At 39.1% G+C, this 20,374-nt stretch overlaps 1 protein-coding gene across 27 annotated transcripts in view; it reads right to left on the reverse strand.

Moving 5' to 3' along the window:
* The window catches only part of BTBD9 (BTB domain containing 9), a 415,967-nt gene that overhangs the window by 337,592 nt on the left and 58,001 nt on the right, over positions 1–20,374 (reverse strand). Inside the window, exon 7 of one of the 27 annotated variants that reach the window (XM_086371541.1) lies at positions 19,764–20,003. The exons of 25 other annotated variants lie outside the window; for them this stretch is intronic. In XM_086371541.1, the coding sequence (XP_086227667.1) occupies positions 19,886–20,003 (118 nt within the window). In that variant the 3' untranslated portion in view covers positions 19,764–19,885. Of the gene's footprint in view, positions 1–19,763; positions 20,004–20,151; positions 20,177–20,374 lie in introns of those variants that run through there. One more of the 27 variants, XM_086371546.1, reaches the window with a different exon arrangement.

Below are 20,374 nucleotides of genomic sequence, written 5' to 3' on the forward strand. Positions count from 1 at the left end.
AGATACACTATTTATCTAATTAGCACTAGCACAATTACAGTGAGAGATATTCTTCCAAAAATACCTGGACATCATCAAATTTCCTCTAATTTTAATAATCAGATCCTTCTTTTGAAATAACAAGTCATTATTCTGGTGGATTTTCTCTACCTCAGTTGTTCACTGGCTAATGCTGTCAGAACTGCATTGCCACCGGCTCTGCCTGCAAGTTTGGCAATAGTTCTTTGACATCACTTTTCTTGGTTTCATTAAATTTTTATCTCCAGAATTTTTGCAAAATCTGCCATTGACTTTGCAGTTGAATACAATAATTTTACATCTTTTCAACAATCGGTGACACATTATAACTAACAGGATGGGCAAGGGATAGTATTTATCCAGGATGAGTGTTTGAGTGGGAACTAAATTTACATGTGGACAATTAATCAGCAAATATTTTTACATTATGGTAACTTCTGTTTCCCTATGCAATCTTTGTGACTACACAGCATGAAATAAAAAATATTCAGATAACAAGGGCATCCCATATATGAAGGGCCACGGCCATCACAGAAATGTCTTTAGGAACTAGAAACGTTTCTCAGGGGACTAGAAGCACATCCTAACATTTTAATATTGCCTGTCTGCATACCCTGTATTCACAGCATAAACAGACTGTATAAAATGATACCAGGATGCATCTCACTCTCTGGAAATATGTTTAATCTGACACCATTCACTAACCATAGCAGCAAAATTAAAATCTTGACTTATCAATTTAAGCATCCAAATGTATATCTGGCAGCTGCCAGAATCTAGATGTACTGAGGGTACTAAGTGTTTTTATAAGATTAAAAAATATGTAACATATGAATATTTTCCTTATCCTATAAAGTGTATGTGTATGTATTTTTATCACCCTTCAGTAAGAGCTATTACTTCAGAATCCTGAAGTCCAGAATAAAACAATTTTTAAATATCTTTGAAACCTCACAAAAAAATAAAGATAATGCCACAAGATGATAAGCAGAGATGGAAAATACAGCACTGTGTGTTTTAAAAAAAGCACAAAACTTTAGAGTCAAACAGACTTGGACTTCAATCCCAGATGTTGTGTAATTATAAGTTCATTACGCTATCCAAGTCTCACTTTCCTCATTTGTGAAATACAATAGCTGGGCAATAAATGCTTAGCTTCCAAATAAGACCAAATGAAATATTTAAAAGTGTGTGGAAAACTGTGGGTATTATCTGTGCTGTAAACCATATCTAAGCTAATAAACAATAACTTCCCTTCTTTTTCCAGGCATTTGACAGCATGACAGTATATAGCCTCCAAAAAGTCTCTGACGAGGCTCTAGCTGTCTACAAAGACAAGGTTAGGGTATCATCATGTGGACTTTGTCAGAAACACTTGATAAAGGCAGTATGATAAATAAGGCTTCTCAGAAACAGTGAGGTTCCAGCCCCAAGCACATATTTGCTAAGCCTTACAAAGTAAGAGGGAAGACGTTATTTAGATACATGAATGAGTTCTTTCTCAGTGACATTATATGATATGATATAACTTTTTAAAGCTAGACATATCTAGCTAGAATTCTAGGCCTTTCTGGTTTTGAGATCTTTGGAAAAGCACGTTTTAACCTTTCTGAGGCTCTGTAAAATGAGAATAATCAAACCTATCTCCAAGAGATGTTTTAAGAATTTAATTTTTTCTTTAAGTTGTTTAAGGACATAAAAAATTTTATGTAAAAGCACTCAGTACTCAGAAGGCAGCCATCTGATCGCCAACACTTCTCAGATGAGGTAATTTTAAAAAGAAGACATCTACAATTTGTATTTGAAAAAAAAAACTACAAACCTCCAAAGATCAATATGTAAGTCAGAGTCCTTCAGACTCAGATTCTGCAGGGGATTCTTTTGTTATGATAGCCATAAAACACATTCCTGAGATCTGTTCCTAAGATGTCACATCTACTGATCATGTCTTCTCTAAAATGACAACATAAATAACAAACTGATAAAAACCAATGAGATAACAGTCAAATAAAGAGTACTGTCCAATGACAAGGTTCAAAATAATCTCTCAATTGACCAATCTATAGAAAAGTTTGCAAAAAAAACACACCATCTTTCTAGGTATGATGTGGGCATTGGCAACAGGAACCATCTGGGTCACATTCTCAGCTTCAATTAAACCTACTGCTTTTTCTTAGTTTGCTTTCTTTCCAGATTCTGGGCACACACACAGGTTTACATAAGTTTTATATTTAAAGATAAGCCCCAGGATCTGTTTTCAAGAGACATAAGAAAACTAGAAAATAGCTACATCTTGTTCACAGTTAACGTCACGGCAAAAGAGGGGTAGTGTGTGTGCGCGCGTGCATGCACGTGCATGGGTATGTGCCCACTCACATGTTCAGTCACATCCGGCTCTCTTCGACCCTACAAACTACAGCCCACCAGGCAGTGGTGGTCAAGGCAGTGCAGTCAACATAAGACAAAAACAGAAAACGGTACCTGGATGTGGGCAATTATAACTAGTGTCCCAGGGGTAATTACCTGTAGACTATTCTTTTAGGTCTTTGCAAATCCTCTCCACTTTCCTGCCGCCCCTCCCATCTTCCAATGCACTGGACTAGCCAAACTCCCACCTACTTCTCGACTACTTACTTCTCTGAACCTAAGAAACTGAACTGGACCAGAGAAAACCACACAACAAGGCAGATGGAATCATGCTGCCCAATCTCAAATAAGCAGTCAAGCAGACCTCGCATGACACACTATTTCCCTATAAAGCTTACTCTACCACTGCTGAAACACCTAGTTCCCACTTTTCTCCACTCTATTCAGACTCCCAACTTCCCTCTCACTCTCAGACTCTGTTCCATTCATCCTAAAGAAAACAGAAGCCACCGCACTAGCACTCACAGTATGAAACCAGATTAGTCTTTTTTCTTTCCTCCCATCACACGTAATTAAGGTGTCCCATTTCATAGACCATCTTCTTCTCTGCCTCTTCAATTTCTCTCTCCTGGATCCTTTTACTCAACATTTAAACAAGCTTTAGCACCTCTCATTCTTAAAAACACACCATCCTGTATCTTTATATACCTTCCCAGCAAAGTTTCTTAAGTTACTCAATATTCTTTCTCCATTTCCTCATGTCCTGGAGTTCTTCTTTAAAGTTCAATCCTCAATCCTCTTTTTAATTTTAAAAAAATGGCGTTACAGCAAGTATAACAAAAAATAAATAAAAATTGAATAGTATCTTTCTACTTTCCTTACTCCAACTTCATTTTCCTGAATAATCAATATTAAAGTTTGATGTGCATCCTTCCATACCATTCTTTATACTCATACAAATTCATATAAACATTTATATATTTACATATCTATGTATATACGGTAGTTTACTGACAAAAAAAAAAGCATTATCTGAATCACGTTTTCATCTAACAATTTTTATGGAAATCCTTCTAGGATAATTCATAGAAGGATTTTAATTTCTAATTTTACTGAACTCCCCTTTTGATGGACATTTTAGTAGTTTACAACTTTTAAAATTTACAGACAACTCTGCACTAAGTGTCCTTATGTACACCCTTCCTCTGAATAAATTTTACCAAAAAGATGATTGCTGCTAGAACGCATATATGCATTTTCAATTTTACTATAAATTACAATTCTAATCTGGTTTCTGCCCCTACTGCATCATACTATGTCAGTAAAACTGCTATCTCTAAGGTAAACAGTGCACTCCATGCTGCCAAGGCCAATCAATACTTTCCATTCCTCATCCACTTGGTCTTGCAGCAACATCTGGCATTACTGACCTGTCCCCTCCTTCTTGAAGCCACACTTTCCTGCTTGTCCTTCTCTTTCTGGCTGCTCCTTCCCCATTTACTTTGTTGACTTCTACTTGATCAAATTCAAGAGCACCTTGAACTCAGTTCGAGGTCCTCTTTTCTTCTTCTTCATACAACTACATTCTATCTCATTTGAATGTAAGCAACTCCACCCGCAACTTCAAATACCATCCTCTAAAACAACTCTCATGTCTCTATTTCCAATCCAGACCTCCTTTTTAGTTCCAAGCCTGCATCTATACATCACTCCTTGGAAGTCTCACAAGCTGAAGAACATATCTTAAATTCATCCACTCCTCTAATTCTCCTGGCACCATCCTTATACAAGTAACCACCTTACCTCCTGAACTATAACAAAGTCCTCCTACTCATCTCCCTGCCTTTAGTACCATCCACCTTAACCCAGAGATCAACCTCTTTAATAAGGTCCTCCAGGCCTAAACAATCTGGTCATTACCCACCTTCCCCTCTATCTCACCACTGCTCTTCAGCCATACGAACTTCTTTTCATATCCTTATTCAGACCAAGGTATTTCTCTCCTCAATGGTTTTCTATTTGTCTCTGCTCCAATTACTTTTCTCTCATCCCCCTCTAGCCTTTATCTGATTAATTCCTAGTCATCGCTCTGGTCTTTACTTAAACATCACCTCCCTAAAAGATCTTCCCTGGCTATCCAGTTGAAACTGTATTATTATGCTTTGGCACTAATGCTCACTTGTATTTTTCCTTCTTTGCATTTTTTAATATTATAACCTATGGTTCTTCCTTTACTTGTAATTATTTTAATATCTGACTCTCCTATTATGCTTTAAACTCCATAAGGGAAGAGGACATGTGCTTAAAGCTTTCCACTGCAGTTCCAGTACCTAGCACATTGCCTACCTAGCACATAGAAGGCACTTGGTAAGTATTTTTTGAATAAATAAAGAAAAAGTATTTTTATTTCATTTGGAGAGATCAAAGAAGATTTCCTGGAGGAAATAGCACTTTAGAAAAGGACAAAATAGTAGGACAGATGAAAGAAGCACATTCCAGAAAGAAGAAATTGTTTGCAACGAAATGTTTGGTACTAGTTAGTGATTTTTTAATTCAAAAATCCAAAACAATCCTGGCACCAAGTGTAAAATAAAAATCTCACTATATGAAAGCAAAGTAGATGAAATAGCAGAGTGTCACCATTTACTTCTTAAGTAACAATTCTGTAACTAGTTCAAACTGGCTCTCTCACAACTTCTCTCCACTAATGCCATCCCACATCCCAGCCATCTAGCTTCTAAACTTTGTGACTCAATTTCTTATTTTCCCTCTCTGTATCCAATCAGGCATCAATTTGACTGTTTTTCCTTTTAAGTGTCTTTCACAGGGATTCTTTTTCTCCATTTTAACCAAAAACAACCTAATTCAAGCCCTCTTCACATATAAAATTACTACATCCTTCTCTTAAATCAGGGTTTCTCACCCTTGGCACTACTGACATTTTCAGCTGGATAACTCTTTGCTGTAGGAGGCTGATGTTTAGCAGCATCCTTGACTTTATCCTGGGCTTCTCTGGTGGTTCAGATGGTAAAGAATCTGCCTGCAATGCAGGAAACCCAGGTTTGATCCCTGGGTTGGGAAGATCCCTTGGGGAGGGGAATGACAACACACTCCAGTATTCTTGCCTGAAGAATACCATGGACAGAGGACCCTGACAGGCTATCAATGCCAGCAGCAGCTCAGTAACGTCCAATTCTTTGAGACCCTATGAACTGGAGTCTGCCAGGTTCCTCTGTCCACAGGATTTTCCAGGCAAGAATACTGGACAGTCAGTCAGCTCAGTCGCTCAGTTGTGTCCAACTCTTTGTGAGCCCATAGACTGCATGTAGCCCGCCAGGCTTCCCTGTCCATCATGAACCCTCAGAGCTTGCCCCAACTCATGTCCATTGAGTCAGTGACGTCATCCAACCATCTCATCCTCTGTTGTCCCCTTCTCCTCCTGCCTTCAATCTTGCCCAGCATCAGGGTCTTTTCCAATGAGTCAGTTCTTTGCATCAGGTGGCCAAAGTATTGGAGCTTCAGCTTCAGCATCAGTCCTACCAATGAATACTCAGGACTGATTTTCTTTAAGATGGACTGGATGGATCTCCTTGCAGTCCAAGGGACTCTCAAGAGTCTTCTGCAACACCACAGTTCAAAAGCATCAGTTCTTCAGTGCTCAGCTTTCTTTACGGTCCAACTCTCACAACCATACATGACCACTGGAAAAACCATAGCTTTGACTAGACAGATCTTTGTTGGCAAAGTGATGTCTCTGCTTTTTATTTAATATGCTGTCTAGGTTGGTCATAGCTTTTCTTCCAAGGAGCAAGTGTCTTTTTAATTTCATGACTGTCCTCACCATCTGCAGTGATTGTGGAGCCCAAGAACTGTTTCTGTCACTATTTCCATTTTTCTTCCAGAAAAATGTCTCCAGACATCACCAAATTTTTGTTCCTCTGAGGAACAAAAATCACCCCTGACTGAGAATCACTTTCCCAGATGATGTCATGAGAAAAATCCTCTAAAAGTACCCAATCAAAACTCAACTCATGGGACTTTCTTGGTGGCAGAGTGTTTAAGAATCCACCTGCCAATGCAGGGACATAGACTCAATCCCTGGTCCAGGAAGATTCCACATGCCTCAGAGCAAGTAAGCCCATGCTCCACAACTACTGAGCCTGCATGCCTGGAGCCTGTGCTCGGCAACAAGAGACGCCACCACAATGAGAAGCCCGTGCATCACAAAAAACAGTAGACCCTGCTCACTGCAGCCAGAGGAAAAAAATTAATAAAACTCATCCTTTCAGGCTTCCCTGTGGCTCAGATGGTAAAGCGTCTGCCTGCAATGCGGGAGACCCAGGTTCAATCCCTGGGTCGGGAAGATCCCCTGGAGAACAAAATGGCAACCCATTCCAGTACTCATGCCTGAAAAACTCCAGGGACTGTTGCCTGAGGAGCCTGGTAGGTGACAGTCCATGGAGTCGCAAAGAGTCAGACACGACTGAGCGACTTCACTTTCAGATCAACTCAAATCTCATCTTTTCTATGAAAATATGTATACTTGTCAAACAGATGCACAGTTGTTTAATTTTATAAATCATCAAAAATCTGCACCATAAAATAAATGTGAGACTATCATTTACTTGTCAGTTTGATTAAAAAAACTTTAAAATAATAATACTCGTTGTTGACAAAGATGTAGGGAAATAGGTATTATCAAACTACCGGTCAAAATAAACTTGTATAATGCTTTGTATGGCATTTAACAGTATGTGTCATATTTTAAGATGGTAATATCTTCTGACTCTGCTTATGTGAAGACATAATCAAATATGCATGCAGAGACTATATTATTCTATAATAGTAAAACCAAAAAAATTTTTACAGTCCCTCAATAGTGTACTACTTAGGTAAACAATAGTATTTTTAGAATACTGTGCTATTGTTAAAAAGAATAAAGCAGATATTTATGTCCTGACATGGGACAATACTATGCTATGCTAAGTCACTTCAGTCGTGTCCGACTCTGTACGACCCCAGAGACGGCAGCCCACCAGGCTCCCCCGTCCTTGGGATTCTCCAGGCAAGAACACTGGAGTGGGTTGCCATTTCCTTCTCCAATGCATGGAAGTGAAAAGTCAAAGTGAAGTCGCTCAGTCGTGTCCGACTCTTAGCGACCCCATGGACTGCAGCCTACCAGGCTCCTCCGTCCATGGGATTTTCCAGGCAAGAATACTGCAGTGGGTGCCACTGCCTTCTCTGGACATGGAACAATAGCCACAATGAATATACATATGTGCAAGGTTTCAAAATAATATGTGCTACATGATACCATTTTTATAAATAACATTTATGTATGGTTACACACAGAAGAAAGACTAGAATACATGTCAAAATACAAACAAAATTTCTGTAGTCCAATCACATCTTAGATGTATAACAGGAACTATTAAGTTATCTTTAGGAATCTCCTGGAAAAGTCCAGTTTGTGAAGCTTTTACTTTAAATTTTTCAGTTTACTTAAAGCAGGCCTATACATTTATTTACCACCTTTATTACAGGCAAATATCCTGAGGTAGAATATTCTGTTCTGAGCCATATTTTTGCCCTAGAGAAATCAATGGTAAAAAGGAAGTTTACAGAGAAAAATATATTTTTGTGCATGACAGCTTACCAGTGTGATGCATCTATGAATCATACTGAAAATAAGTCCCTTGATATCAAAGAAAACAATGTGTTTATATAAAGAATGTGCCCCAAAATTCCCCAATAAAGAAGACTGTTTAATCAAAATATTTGTTGACAGCTGGTTAGTGCTGATTCTAAAGTAGAAAAGAAAATCAGTATCACTGTAGACTTTTGTTTTGTGTATAAGAGATGAATATGCAAATTAGCCCAAAATGGAGACTCATTATCTGTTTTACACTTCAAGTGTGATTTTAAGCACTGTAGGTATATATACACACACACATCCAGAATACACATATATCTCAACAAATCATGCACATCATCTGTTCAGAACTGGGAAACGCATGCATGCTTCTACAACATTAAATGGAAGGCAGATGGTAGGCCCTGATCAACAGAAATAAAATGAAATCCTTCTAAATCCTACTCCCTCTAACATTCCTCTAATTTTTTTCTTTAGAAAGATATCAAGCAGTTCTTCATTACAGTTGATTTGCAACTTCAAAATTACAATAGGCAATGTAAAAGAGCATTTCAAAGAGGAAAAAACTGTCTTTGGGTACAGATTCTCTTTCATAGTCCTAGGCAGGAGATAACACTAACTTTGAAACTCATAGCTTACTGTAGTTTTATCAGTATCTAATGTGTAAATTAGCTCTTTCTGTAACTGGAGGTTTAGCTTTCAAAATACATAATTACTGATCATTTTAGCCTGCATCACATTTCTTTTGCAGGGTGAAATGAACTAAAACAGCTGTTACATCCTAATAGCTTCATAATGTGCATAGAATTTCTATGACTATTAGAAGTTAAACCTACAGCTTCCTATCAGGCAGAACACATTCAATGTGTATATATGACCCACATTATTTGGAAGTACAATTATTAACTTATGAAATTATAATTTGAAACATAATGAAGTAAGGCTGCTAGAGAAAATATTGCAGCTCTTAAATGAGGTCAAAGCTGCTGGTCCACACCAATCAGTCCCCCCACCTTTCCTAGCATCAATGAAAGTACTTTGGGCCAAAGGAAGTCCAAGTATTCATGCTACCACTATTCCTTGCAGGGATCAAGCCCTCTATTTTCATACTGGGAGATGAATTTTTAAAGGTGAACCAAGTCTGGCACTCTGCCCAGAATTTCTGGCAGCCGACAAGCAATCTGGTTTCACTTCTGGTCCAGTGTCCCTTGAGCTAACCTTGTATCCACAGAAAGCACCCTGATCCAGAGAACCTGTACCATTTATGATGACGACTGAAAAAGCTCTGATGATTTTATTAACCATGGGACATGTACATACAGTTCTCTTTAAGCATATTTTCTGCAAAAAGAATAAAATATTTTCATTTCCTAGTATCTCCTTCTAATACTGGGGAAAAAATGTTAAAAGGATTTCTCCAGAAAAAAAATGACTATTTTCCACCCACCTAAATTCAGGGATGTTAGAGGGCTAAAGAGATTCAACAAGATATCTGATAAGGAAACACTACCAAAGGAATATACAGTGAGGTCCAGGAACCATAAAAAAAAAAATTAGAGGGGCATATAAGATCTACTATGTAATTAATGGCAAAATTGGGTGACTCAAGCTATAAATGTTATGAAAGGTCAGAGCAATCAATGCTAGGCAATGTGGAGTAAAATTTAAATATATATAGGGCTAATTCTCCACTGAGAGAATTATTAACTACTTAACCAGTATCTTCTTTAGATTAACATTTCCAAAGTAAATAGGATTGGAAAACGACTATGTAACTCACAAATAAGCCCATGTCCATGTTTGTTTGTTTTTAACCTCTAAGGCCTAGCAGTCCTTCCTTCTTCTTGAACTTCAAAAAGAAAGGTGAGTGAAAGTTCATTATTTCCTCATTCACTCCAGACACTGGGATGGAGGTCCTAGAACCACTTTCCCCACCATTTCCATTAATTACTGGGGTTCTGCTCTCATTTCTCGGAGAAGGCAATGGCACCCCACTCCAGTACTCTTGCCTGGAAAATCCCGACAGAGAAGCCTGGTAGGCTGCAGTCCATGGGGTCGCTAAGAGTCGGACACGACTGAGCGACTTCACTTTGACTTTTCACTTTCATGCATTGGAGAAGGAAATGGCAACCCACTCCAGTGTTCTTGCCTGGAGAATCCCAGGGATGGGGGAGCCTGGTGGGCTGCCGTCTCTGGGGTTGCACAGAGTCGGACACGACTGAAGCGACTTAGCAGCAGCAGCAGCTCTCATTTCTATAGCTCCCCTTTGCCTCTGTTTCCTATGCAGGAGGCACCTGGCTCATATAAAGGAGACTTAAAGTCCCAGATGACTTTGTCTTCTATTCCTTCCTTGTTTTCTCCTTGACAGAACCCCAGTCCCATGCGCAACAGTTCAATACCTGCGTTCCTGATTCAGGATTTCCTAAGTCCCATAAATAAGTGCGGGGAAAGTACAGTGCCAAAATACTGGGCTGGCCAAAAGGTTTGTTCAGGTTTTTACAAACAAACGAACTTTCTGGCCAAAGCCAGTATATTCCAAAAGGAGATCTCGAATTGGAGAACTGGTATACTCGGTCAATTTCCTTATAGACAGCATATACCCAACACAAAGTACCTACAAAAGTGCCTTATTTTTCTAAGCAAAAGACACACTGACTCAAATCCTGGCTCCAAAAGAGGATTCTTTTTCCTTTACTTCTTGGGAATTTTTACTATTCTCTGAATATTCTTTGTGAAAATTAATCTAGTTTATGGTTCTTCATAGGGAATCTTCTAGTATTGTTGAAAGAAATTAAAAACAAAACAAAACTAAATGAAAGTCCCAGATACCTGAAACAGTTATACAGGGTCACATGAGAAGAGAAGTGTCAGTCATGTATGGTCTCTGAGCTTAGGGACACAGGTAGAAGGCAGAAGCAGATGGCACATTCACATAAGGAGATGGCACATTCATAATTTTTTTTTTTGGCCTTACTGCATGACTTGTGGGATCTTAGTTCCCCAACCAAGGACTGAGCCCAGGCCCTCAACAGTGAAAGTTCAGAGTCCAAACCACTGGACTGCCAAGGAACTCCCATTAAATAGATGATTTTGACTGGTGAGACCAAAATCGGAATTTATACTAAGAACCAAAAAGCAGCAAGAGAAGCAGAAGGGCCCTGTGATGCAGAGCTATGGGTGAAGAGTTTAGATTTGACCAAGTCCACTGCAGACTCTGCCTTTGGCAAAAGAACAAAGAGCATCCTTTCTCCCATACTTTTTCCTGCTCAATCTCTTGATCCCTTTGTCCATATTCTCTCTTCTGTAGGACCTCCCATGACTATGTCCTAGAATAACATATATATATACACACACACACACACCTATTATTGTACCAATGACATTTTACTTTATCCATCGTTAGAAAGTTGTCATTCTTATTATATCATGAAGTTTGTGAGAGCAGCAACTGTGTCCTGTTCATCCTTTTATGCTGGAACCTAAACTAAGTGCCTGCAATACAACAGGCATTCAATAAATATCTGTTCCTTGGATGAATGTCTGATGAGTAAGTCCTATAAGTAACAGAGTATAATTAAGGAAAGAGAATGACTTCCCTTGAGAATGGCTCACATGGTAAAGAATCCACCTGCAATGTGGAAGACCTGAGTTCAATCCCTGGGTTGGGATGATCCCCTGGAAGAGGGCATGGCAACCCACTCGAGTACTCTTGCCTGGAGAATCCCCATGGACAGAGGAGCCTGGCGGGCTGTTATAGTCCATGGGGTCGCAGAGAGTCAGACACAACTGAGCGACTAAGCACAGTACAACAAGCAGAGGGAAAACAAGGGGAAAAAAAGATGTTTAATGATCAACTAGGGAGGTACTATCTGAACTTAATCCTGAAATTGCTTGGGAAGCAACTGTACTACTACCAAATATAGTTCTTGCCCTTCCAGAATAAAAAACAGACAATGGCTGTTTGCGGCAGTAATGACAGGTCATTGGTGTTATTAACATCATCTCACACTTATCAAAAGATGCTAATATATACTCTAAAATTATAAGATAAAATTCAAAGGAAAATTTTGTATTTTCCTGTTCTATTTTCTCATGTTTCAACTCCTCCACTATACACAAAAGCAGCTCAACATGTTATTATCCTTTAAACTAAATAAAACAAAAACAAAAAGCCTAGATTCAATTGAAAAACTTAAGCACAAATAGCCATGTCTCAAAGGTCTTACTGAATACAAAACACAGTGGAAAATATTTTTGGCCTAATAAGAGGATCCTAAGTGAAAATAACATAAAATTCATCAACTAAAAAAGAAGCAATTCAAGATGTAAAAAGATCTTGTGAAGAGAAATTCTGTAATATACAAAACTTGTTTCTAAACACAGCTGAAGCAAAACAAATCAAGAGTTAAGAACGTCAGCTGCACTCCATAATAATAAAGCCTAAAATCATCTCATGGAGAACCAAGGGGCAGGAAAATTCAAAGGTCTATTGAAAAACTGACAAAACACACATAAAGGATTGCCACACTCCCTTTGGGGCATTTTAAAAGAGGAAATTGTTCTGCCTCCTCCTCCTCCTCAGTACCCTTGTCACGACGGGGACTATGGCCGGCATGAGCAGAGTGTGGCCACCCCAGGCCCTCTATTCCAGCACTCCCGGACACTGCTCCTGCCAAAGAGGCAGCAGGAGCTTGTCCAGGGCTCCATGTCTCCCCCTACCCTTAAGCAGGGCCACTTCTTCACCTCAGTTCAGAGGTAATGTTGGACTGTGATGCTAACAGTAATCCAACAGACCTGCACCTTCTTTTGAGGCTCAGTTTCCAAATTTGTATAATTAAGGTAGTTAGTGGTGTTCCTCTCCTCGAGCTATCACGAGAATCATATAAAGGAGCAGTATGTGTCTGGCCCACAACAGACACACAATAAATGTTAGACTGTTCTCCTCCTGTCTCTCCTCTGAGGTCCTGTAACCCTCTCTCTCTTTTCTTCACTCCTCCTTTCTTGTGCTCCCTGATTCCTTATAAATATTTAATGGATCTATTTCCTTTGAGTTATTCTTCTATTTATTTCAAAATTTGAAAGGAAGATAAAAAAAGAACTTATTTGTATGAAACTGAATAGCTGTACTACAGAAGCCCACATATCTGCTATACTTGGCAGATGACAAGTCAAGGGCTGGCTAGCACCTGAACGTACCTCTGCGGACTTCAGGCATAATTAATGCTCCACATGAGTAGAAAGACTTAAACAGTACAAATAGCTTCACATGTTATTTCACAAATCACAGACTTCAGAACAATTTATATTTAAATATGGTTTTTTTAAAAAGCAATTTTAATCTCTCTTCAGCCCCAAGTAAAACTGTTATGATTTAGTGACACCATGTGGCTACATTCTGCTTTGCGCTCTTAGAACATTCCTCTGCTTACAGGTCACTCTGTGTTAGTCCAACTATGATATCAAAGTTGTAGGTGGAGGTACAATTCAAACTAAAGTATTATTAAAGTATGAACTAAAACGATTACTTGTAAAAACTAAAACTGTTCCTTCTTCCTTTACATCTGGATAAGGCATTTCTTGAATTCTGAAGACATGAATCATATAAATAAAGGCTCAGCATAATTCTAGGTATGATTATAAAGCATCCTGATGAGAACCACTGATTAATGTAAATGTGTCTGCCTTTAAAAGTAAATAAATACATCAGTGGCCAGGTATGAGGTTGGGGGAGAACAAAAGAGAAAAAATGGAAGACGCACATGCTTTTGTACAATGCTAGTATGGTAGGGAAAGGATGCTTCCATAAATAGCAATGTTTATTTTCTAATTTGTTTTATGTCTTGTAGATCTATAGCACTGTTAGGTACTATAATCTAATGAAAATGGGTAGAAAAAATTACGCTGCATCTAATGATGGCAGGGATGAGAGGGGACTCGGAATGTATGGTAGCAATAAAAGAGATTAAAGTGCCCTAAACCAAGAAGCAGCACAGTTTTAGTATTCATCTAATGAGGCCTCCTACAGTAGACCGGTTACTCCTGAATAACATTCAGTGTACACCAAAGAAAGCCCAAATATCTACAACAAAGACCAGAGAATATCATCCTCTTAAATCTCTGCTTGAAACACCCAGCTCCCCTCTCGGGCTTTCAACGATCTCCTATTTTAAATAACCACTCACTTCCTCGACCCTGGTCACCATCACAGTACCATTTTAACAACACTTAAAATTACCAGATGTTTTCTTACAGTATATATCTGTTCCTCCCAAATTGTATGAGAGTAGAAACCTTGGCAGTCTTCTTCAGTGTTATGGCCTCAGTTCCTAATACAATGCATAGCCCAAAGTAGGAGGTTATTTGTGAAATGAGTAAGTAATGGTTGAATATACAGAAGAATAAATAAAGAAAAATCTATTTTTTTAGCTGGTGAAACACACCTAAATGTCTTCTTGTATGTGAAAGCAGAACCACTCTAGTGAGATGTTTTTCATCATTTGTGACCTCTACTGTGACCAGTGAGACTAAGAGACAAGGCCAGCAGATGCTCTGCAACACCCTTTTTTCCATGACACATTTGGCACATTATTATCTCTAGTTCTAAGAGAAGAAGAAAAAGGAAGGAAGGGAAAACCACAATGATTAAAACACTTTCATTAGCAGTCAAAGAAATCAATGAACAGAGTAGAGTATATGTTAGAATTTAGCGCATGACAAATATGGATGTTCATACCAGTGAGGTAAGAACAATTATTGAATAAATGGTCTTAGTCAGCTGACTTTCCCTATCTGAAAATACACATGAAAAATATTCTGGCTGGACTAAATATTTAGATATAAGGATAAAAATAACAAGTAGAAAAACTTCTAAAAATATAACATTCTAATGCCGGAGTGAGGAACACCCTTCTAAACATAATATCAGATTACCAGAAACCATAAAAAAGATGGGACAGATTTGATTACTTTTTTTAAACATAAAATTCCATGTGATAAAAAGTACTAATAAAATAGTAAAAAATAATAAAATATACAATACATGATGCTATGCTAAGTCACTTCAGTCGTGTCCGACTCTGTGTGACCCCATAGACGGCAGCCACCAGGCTCCCCCATCCCTGAGATTCTCCAGGCAAGAACACTGGAGTGGGTTGCCATTTCCTTCTCCAATGCATGAAAGTGAAAAGTGAAAGCGAAGTCGCTCAGTCGTGTTCGACTCTAGCGACCCCATGGACTGCAGCCCACCAGGCTCCTCCATCCATGGGACTCTCCAGGCAAGAGTACTGGAGTGGGGTGCCATACATGATAGCCAAAGTATAATCATATAAAACATACATATACAAATAAGTATAAATATATATACCACACATATACATTATATTATACATATATATCAAGATGCATATATCAACATAAAGTTCTCACAAGCCAAAAACAAAAAGATAATCACACTGGAAGAAAAATATACAGAAGACAAAAACAGGCTTCTTATAAATGAGAAATAATCAATGTCAAGTACTATAAGATATCCTACTTTACTGATAAGAAAGGTAATCCAAATTAAAATAAGGCAATTTTTTTACAAATCTTAAATCACATTGGCAAATGTTGACAATGCCTGCATTGGTGAGGGTTCAGAGAAGGGGCATTTCTATGTGCTATTGGTAGAAACTGAGTACAGCCTTACCAGAGGGCAGGCTTTATCAGTATTTGAAATGTATACTATACTATAATTTGGGCTTCTCCAGTGGCTCAGACAGTAAAGAATCCACCTGCAAGAGATGCAGGTTCGATCCCTGGGTCGGGAAGGTCAAAGAGAAGGGAACGGCTACCCACTCCAGTATTCTTGCCTGAAGAATTCCATGGTCGAGGAGCCTGGTGGGCTACAGTCAATGGGGTTGCAAAGAATCAGACACAACTGAGCAACTAACACTATATTACAATTTAATAATTAAAATGTCATAAAATGACATTTCCATTTTGATAATTAAAAACAAAAGGAAAGGAAGAAAGAAGCCCAGTTTAGTGTTAACTGAGTTCAACCCTCCTGTGTCATGTTCTGAACTGTCAGGTTGCACCCTGTTCAATACCCTTTCTGGCTCCTCTGCATTCTCCTTTCACTTCTCTTATCAGCTCCAGCAGGAAACCTATCTGCCACCCATTCTTTCCTGTCCTCTCTCAACAGGTAAATTGTTAAGAACTTGGCTTTCAAGCCAACTATTCTTCTCCTTCAACTCTCAGGTTTTACACCAAGATGGCTCTAGTAATTCTAGCTACCAGCCATATGCAGGCTACCGCTACACACATTCACATCCATGTTTTCAAGTCTTCTCATATTTCAGCAACATTACACAGCTGCCAACATACTAGCACCATGTTGAGAAATAGCCAGAAAAAAAATTTTAAAGCATCTCCAGGGCACTCAGTATTTCCACTTTTTACTAGTGTTTTTTGTTCGGTTCCAGGCTCCACCATTTAAAAACTCTAAGCAAGGGCTTGAAGAGTTTCCTAGAAAGCCAAGAAGACAATGTGAAGGCAGGGAAATTTATGGGTATGGCAGAAATTGTCTTTTCCTGAAAAAGACAAAGCTGATAAGATAGAAGATGGTTCTGAGTACCATATAAAACAGATAAGACACAGTGCCTGAAGAACTATGGACGGAGGTTCATAACACGGTACAGGAGGGTGTGATCATAACCATCTCCAAGAAAAAAAAAATGCAAAAAGGCAAAATGGTTGTCTGAGGAGGCCTTACAAATAGCTGAGAAAAGAAGAGAAGCAAAAGGCAAAGGAGAAAAAGAAAGATATATCCATCTGAATGGAGAGTTCCAGTGAATAGCAAGGAGAGATAAGAAAGCCTTCCTCAGCGATCAGTGCAAAGAAACAGAGGAAAACAATAGAATGGAAAAGACTAGAGATCTCTTCAAGAAAATTAGAGATATCAGGTAAAATTGCATGCAAAGGTGGGCACAATAAAAGACAGAAACGGTATGGACCTAACAGAAGCAGAAAATATTAAGAAGAGGTGGCAAAAGTACACAGAAGAACTGTATAAAAAAGACCTTCCTGACCCAGATAACCACGATGGTGTGATCACTCACCTAGAACCAGACATCCTGGAGTGAGCGGTCAAGTGGGCCTTAGGAAGCATCACTGTGAACAAAGCTAGTGGAGGTGATGGAATTCCAGCTGAGCTGGTTCAAATCCTAAAAGATGATGCTGTTACAGTGCTGCACTCAATATGCCAGCAAATTTGGAAAACTCAGCAGTGGCCACAGGACTGCAAAAGGTCAGTTTTCATTTCAATCCCAAAGAACGGCAGAGCCAACGAATGCTCAAACTACCGCACAATTGCACTCATCTCACATGCTAGCAAAGTAATGATAGTACGTGAACCGAGAACTTCCAGATGTTCAAGCTGGATTTAGAAAAGGCAGAGGAGCCAGACACCAAATTGGCAACATCTGCTGGATCATAGAAAAAGCAAGAGAATTCCAGAAAAACATCTACTTCTGCTTTATTGACTATGCCAAAGCTTTTGACCGTGTGGATCACAACAAACTGTGGAAAATTCTTAAAGAGATGGGAATATCAGACCACCTTACCTGCCTCCTGAGAAATCTGTATGCAGGTGAAGAAGCAACAGTTAGAACCGGACAGGGAACAATGGACTGGTTCCAAATTGGTAAAGGAGTACGTCAAGGCTGTATATTGTCACCCTGCTTTTTTAACTTATATGCAGAGTACATCATGCAAAATGCTGGGCTGGATGAAGCACAAGATAGAATCAAGATTGCCGGGAAAACTATCAATAACCTCAGACAGGCAGATGATACCACCACCCTTATGGCAGAAAGTGAAGAGGAACTAAAGAGCCTCTTGATGAAAATGAAAGAGGAGAGTGAAAAAGTTGGCTTAAAATTCAACATTCAGAAAACTAAGATCATGGCATCTGGCCCCATCACTTCATGGGAAATAGATGGGGAAACAATGGAAACAGTGACTGACTTTTTTGGGGCTCCAAAATCAATGCAGATGGTGACTGCAGCCATGAAATTAAAATATACTTGCTCCTAGGAAGAAAAGCTATGACAAACCTAGACAGCATATTAAAAACCAGAGACATTACTTTGCCAACAAAGGTCTGTCTAGTCAAGGCTATGGTTTTTCCAGTAGTCATGTATGGATGTGAGAGTTGGACTATAAAGAAGGCTGAGTGCCAAAGAATTAATGCTTTTGAACTGTGGTGTTGGAGAAGACTCTTGAGAGTCCCTTGGACTGCAAGAAGATCCAACCTGTTCATCCTAAAGGAGACCAGTCCTGAGTGTTCATTGGAAGGACTGATGTTGAAGCTGAAATTCCAATACTTTGGCCACCTGATGCAAAGACCTGAATCATTTGAAAAGACCCTGATGCTGGGCAAGATTGAAAGGCAGAAGGAGAAGGGGATGACAGAGGATGAGATGGTTGGATGGCATCACCGACTCGATGGACGTGAGTTTGAGCAAGCTCTGAGGGTTGGTGACAGACAGGGAGGTCTGGAGTGCTGCAGTCCATGGGGTCACAAAGAGGCAGACACAACTCAGTGACTGAACTGAACTGAACTATATGGAAAACTGTACGAGAACTGACAAGTCACTTTTCTTCATCTCCAGCTGGGGGCTAGGGGGGCTGTGCTTAGTCTAAGCTTTTGGCTACATTGAGCAGTCCACTTAACCCAACCATGCATTCCTGAAAAGGGACCAGAAAGAAAGAGCAGACCACTTTCTTACACTGCTGTCACAGCGTTTATCAATCCATAGTTTTCCAGCACAGATATACACTTTAACAAAGACATGGGTAAAAAACACCAATGAAAATATATACATATTAATACTGAATTAATCTCTTGTCGTTACCTGGTCAGTGCCTTGACCCTAAACTCGTGCTAGCATTTACAGAGTACCTACAGCATACAAGAGTACCTACTGCATATCTACATAGCCTGAATACCATACAAGAATACTAAAAGATTAGAATCCATACTCCTTACTCCCAAGAGCTTATAATTTGGTATCAGAAATAAGACAAACATGTAAAGGACGCTGAAGAACAAAGGTGACATACAAATGTGCAAATTAACTAACATAATGCAAACTGAACCCTTACCTGCTAAAGAAATAAAGAATGTATATGTGCCCAGTAAAGTCTCTGCAAGAAGTGTATTTAGAACATTGCTTAGGTAGTCAATAAATGATTGTGAAGATAAGAAACACCAAGCACAAGGCATCTTTGGATAATCAATAGGGGCTCACTAAGTTCATTTTAAAATACTACCAAAATTCCAAACTATCACAAAAGGCAGAGCTTATGACCGAATCTAGTAATATGATAAGTAAGAGGACTTCCCTGGTAGCTCACCGGCTAAGACGCTGCATTCCCAATGCAGGGGGCCCAGGTTTGATCCCTGCTCAGGGACTTGGATCCCACATGCTGCAACTGAAGATCCCACATGCCGCAACCAAGACTCGGCACAGCCAAATGAATAAATAAATAAATATTTTAAAATATATGATAAGTTAAAGTGGTTATAAATATTAAAATATTTTTCTCACTAAAATGCATACAGGACTCCCTCCTTTTCTTGTTATCACTATCTCTAACACCACCTTTGCTCAGGTTTTCTCTATCAGCATTGGGAGCTGGCTGTAACAGGACAAAAATTAGCATCACGAATACGGCCAGGCTCTATAGCACACAAAACCAACAACAAAGGCAAGGCCACACAGAAGAGACAAAATAAGGAAAAGGGAGTATAAATAATGTCCACTAGTGAACAAGAGAATTACATTCTCTAAAAGCCGCAGATCATGACTGAGGGCACATGTCTCCCTCCACAAGGCAGGAGTTTTCAGGTGAGTAAAGCACGTGGCCTTTGTCATAGCTGGTATCACAGGCACAACAATTCGTCCTGGAAGTCATGTTTCTAGGGTTTCAAATTAAATACAAACACAGTCTTTGGACCATATCAGACATTCTGGTTGTTACACTGCTTATTTTTTAACCTGATACAACCATAATAATGTGAGTTGATGCAGACTCAATCCCGTTCTCCACTTCGGGGCACCTCCGTCACTCTCAAAGTATCCCTAGGCAGTTCTGAGACACAGAATCTTCACTCAATTTCTTGTCCTTCTCATTTTAATACATTCAAAACCCCTCTGATAAAAGAGCAACTGCCAGACCTGAGACACTTTACTTCCTCTTTGGGGAAATGAAATTGATTTTCTTCATTTCCACACAAGAGGATTCCTGGGTAACAATAATGTGTCTGGTCATACCCAAAAAAAATGTAGG

The sequence above is a fragment of the Bos grunniens genome, chromosome 23 (assembly GCF_055505025.1).
Source record: "Bos grunniens cultivar Pamir isolate PY7600 chromosome 23, Bosgru_T2T1.0, whole genome shotgun sequence".
Lineage (NCBI taxonomy): Eukaryota > Metazoa > Chordata > Mammalia > Artiodactyla > Bovidae > Bos > Bos grunniens.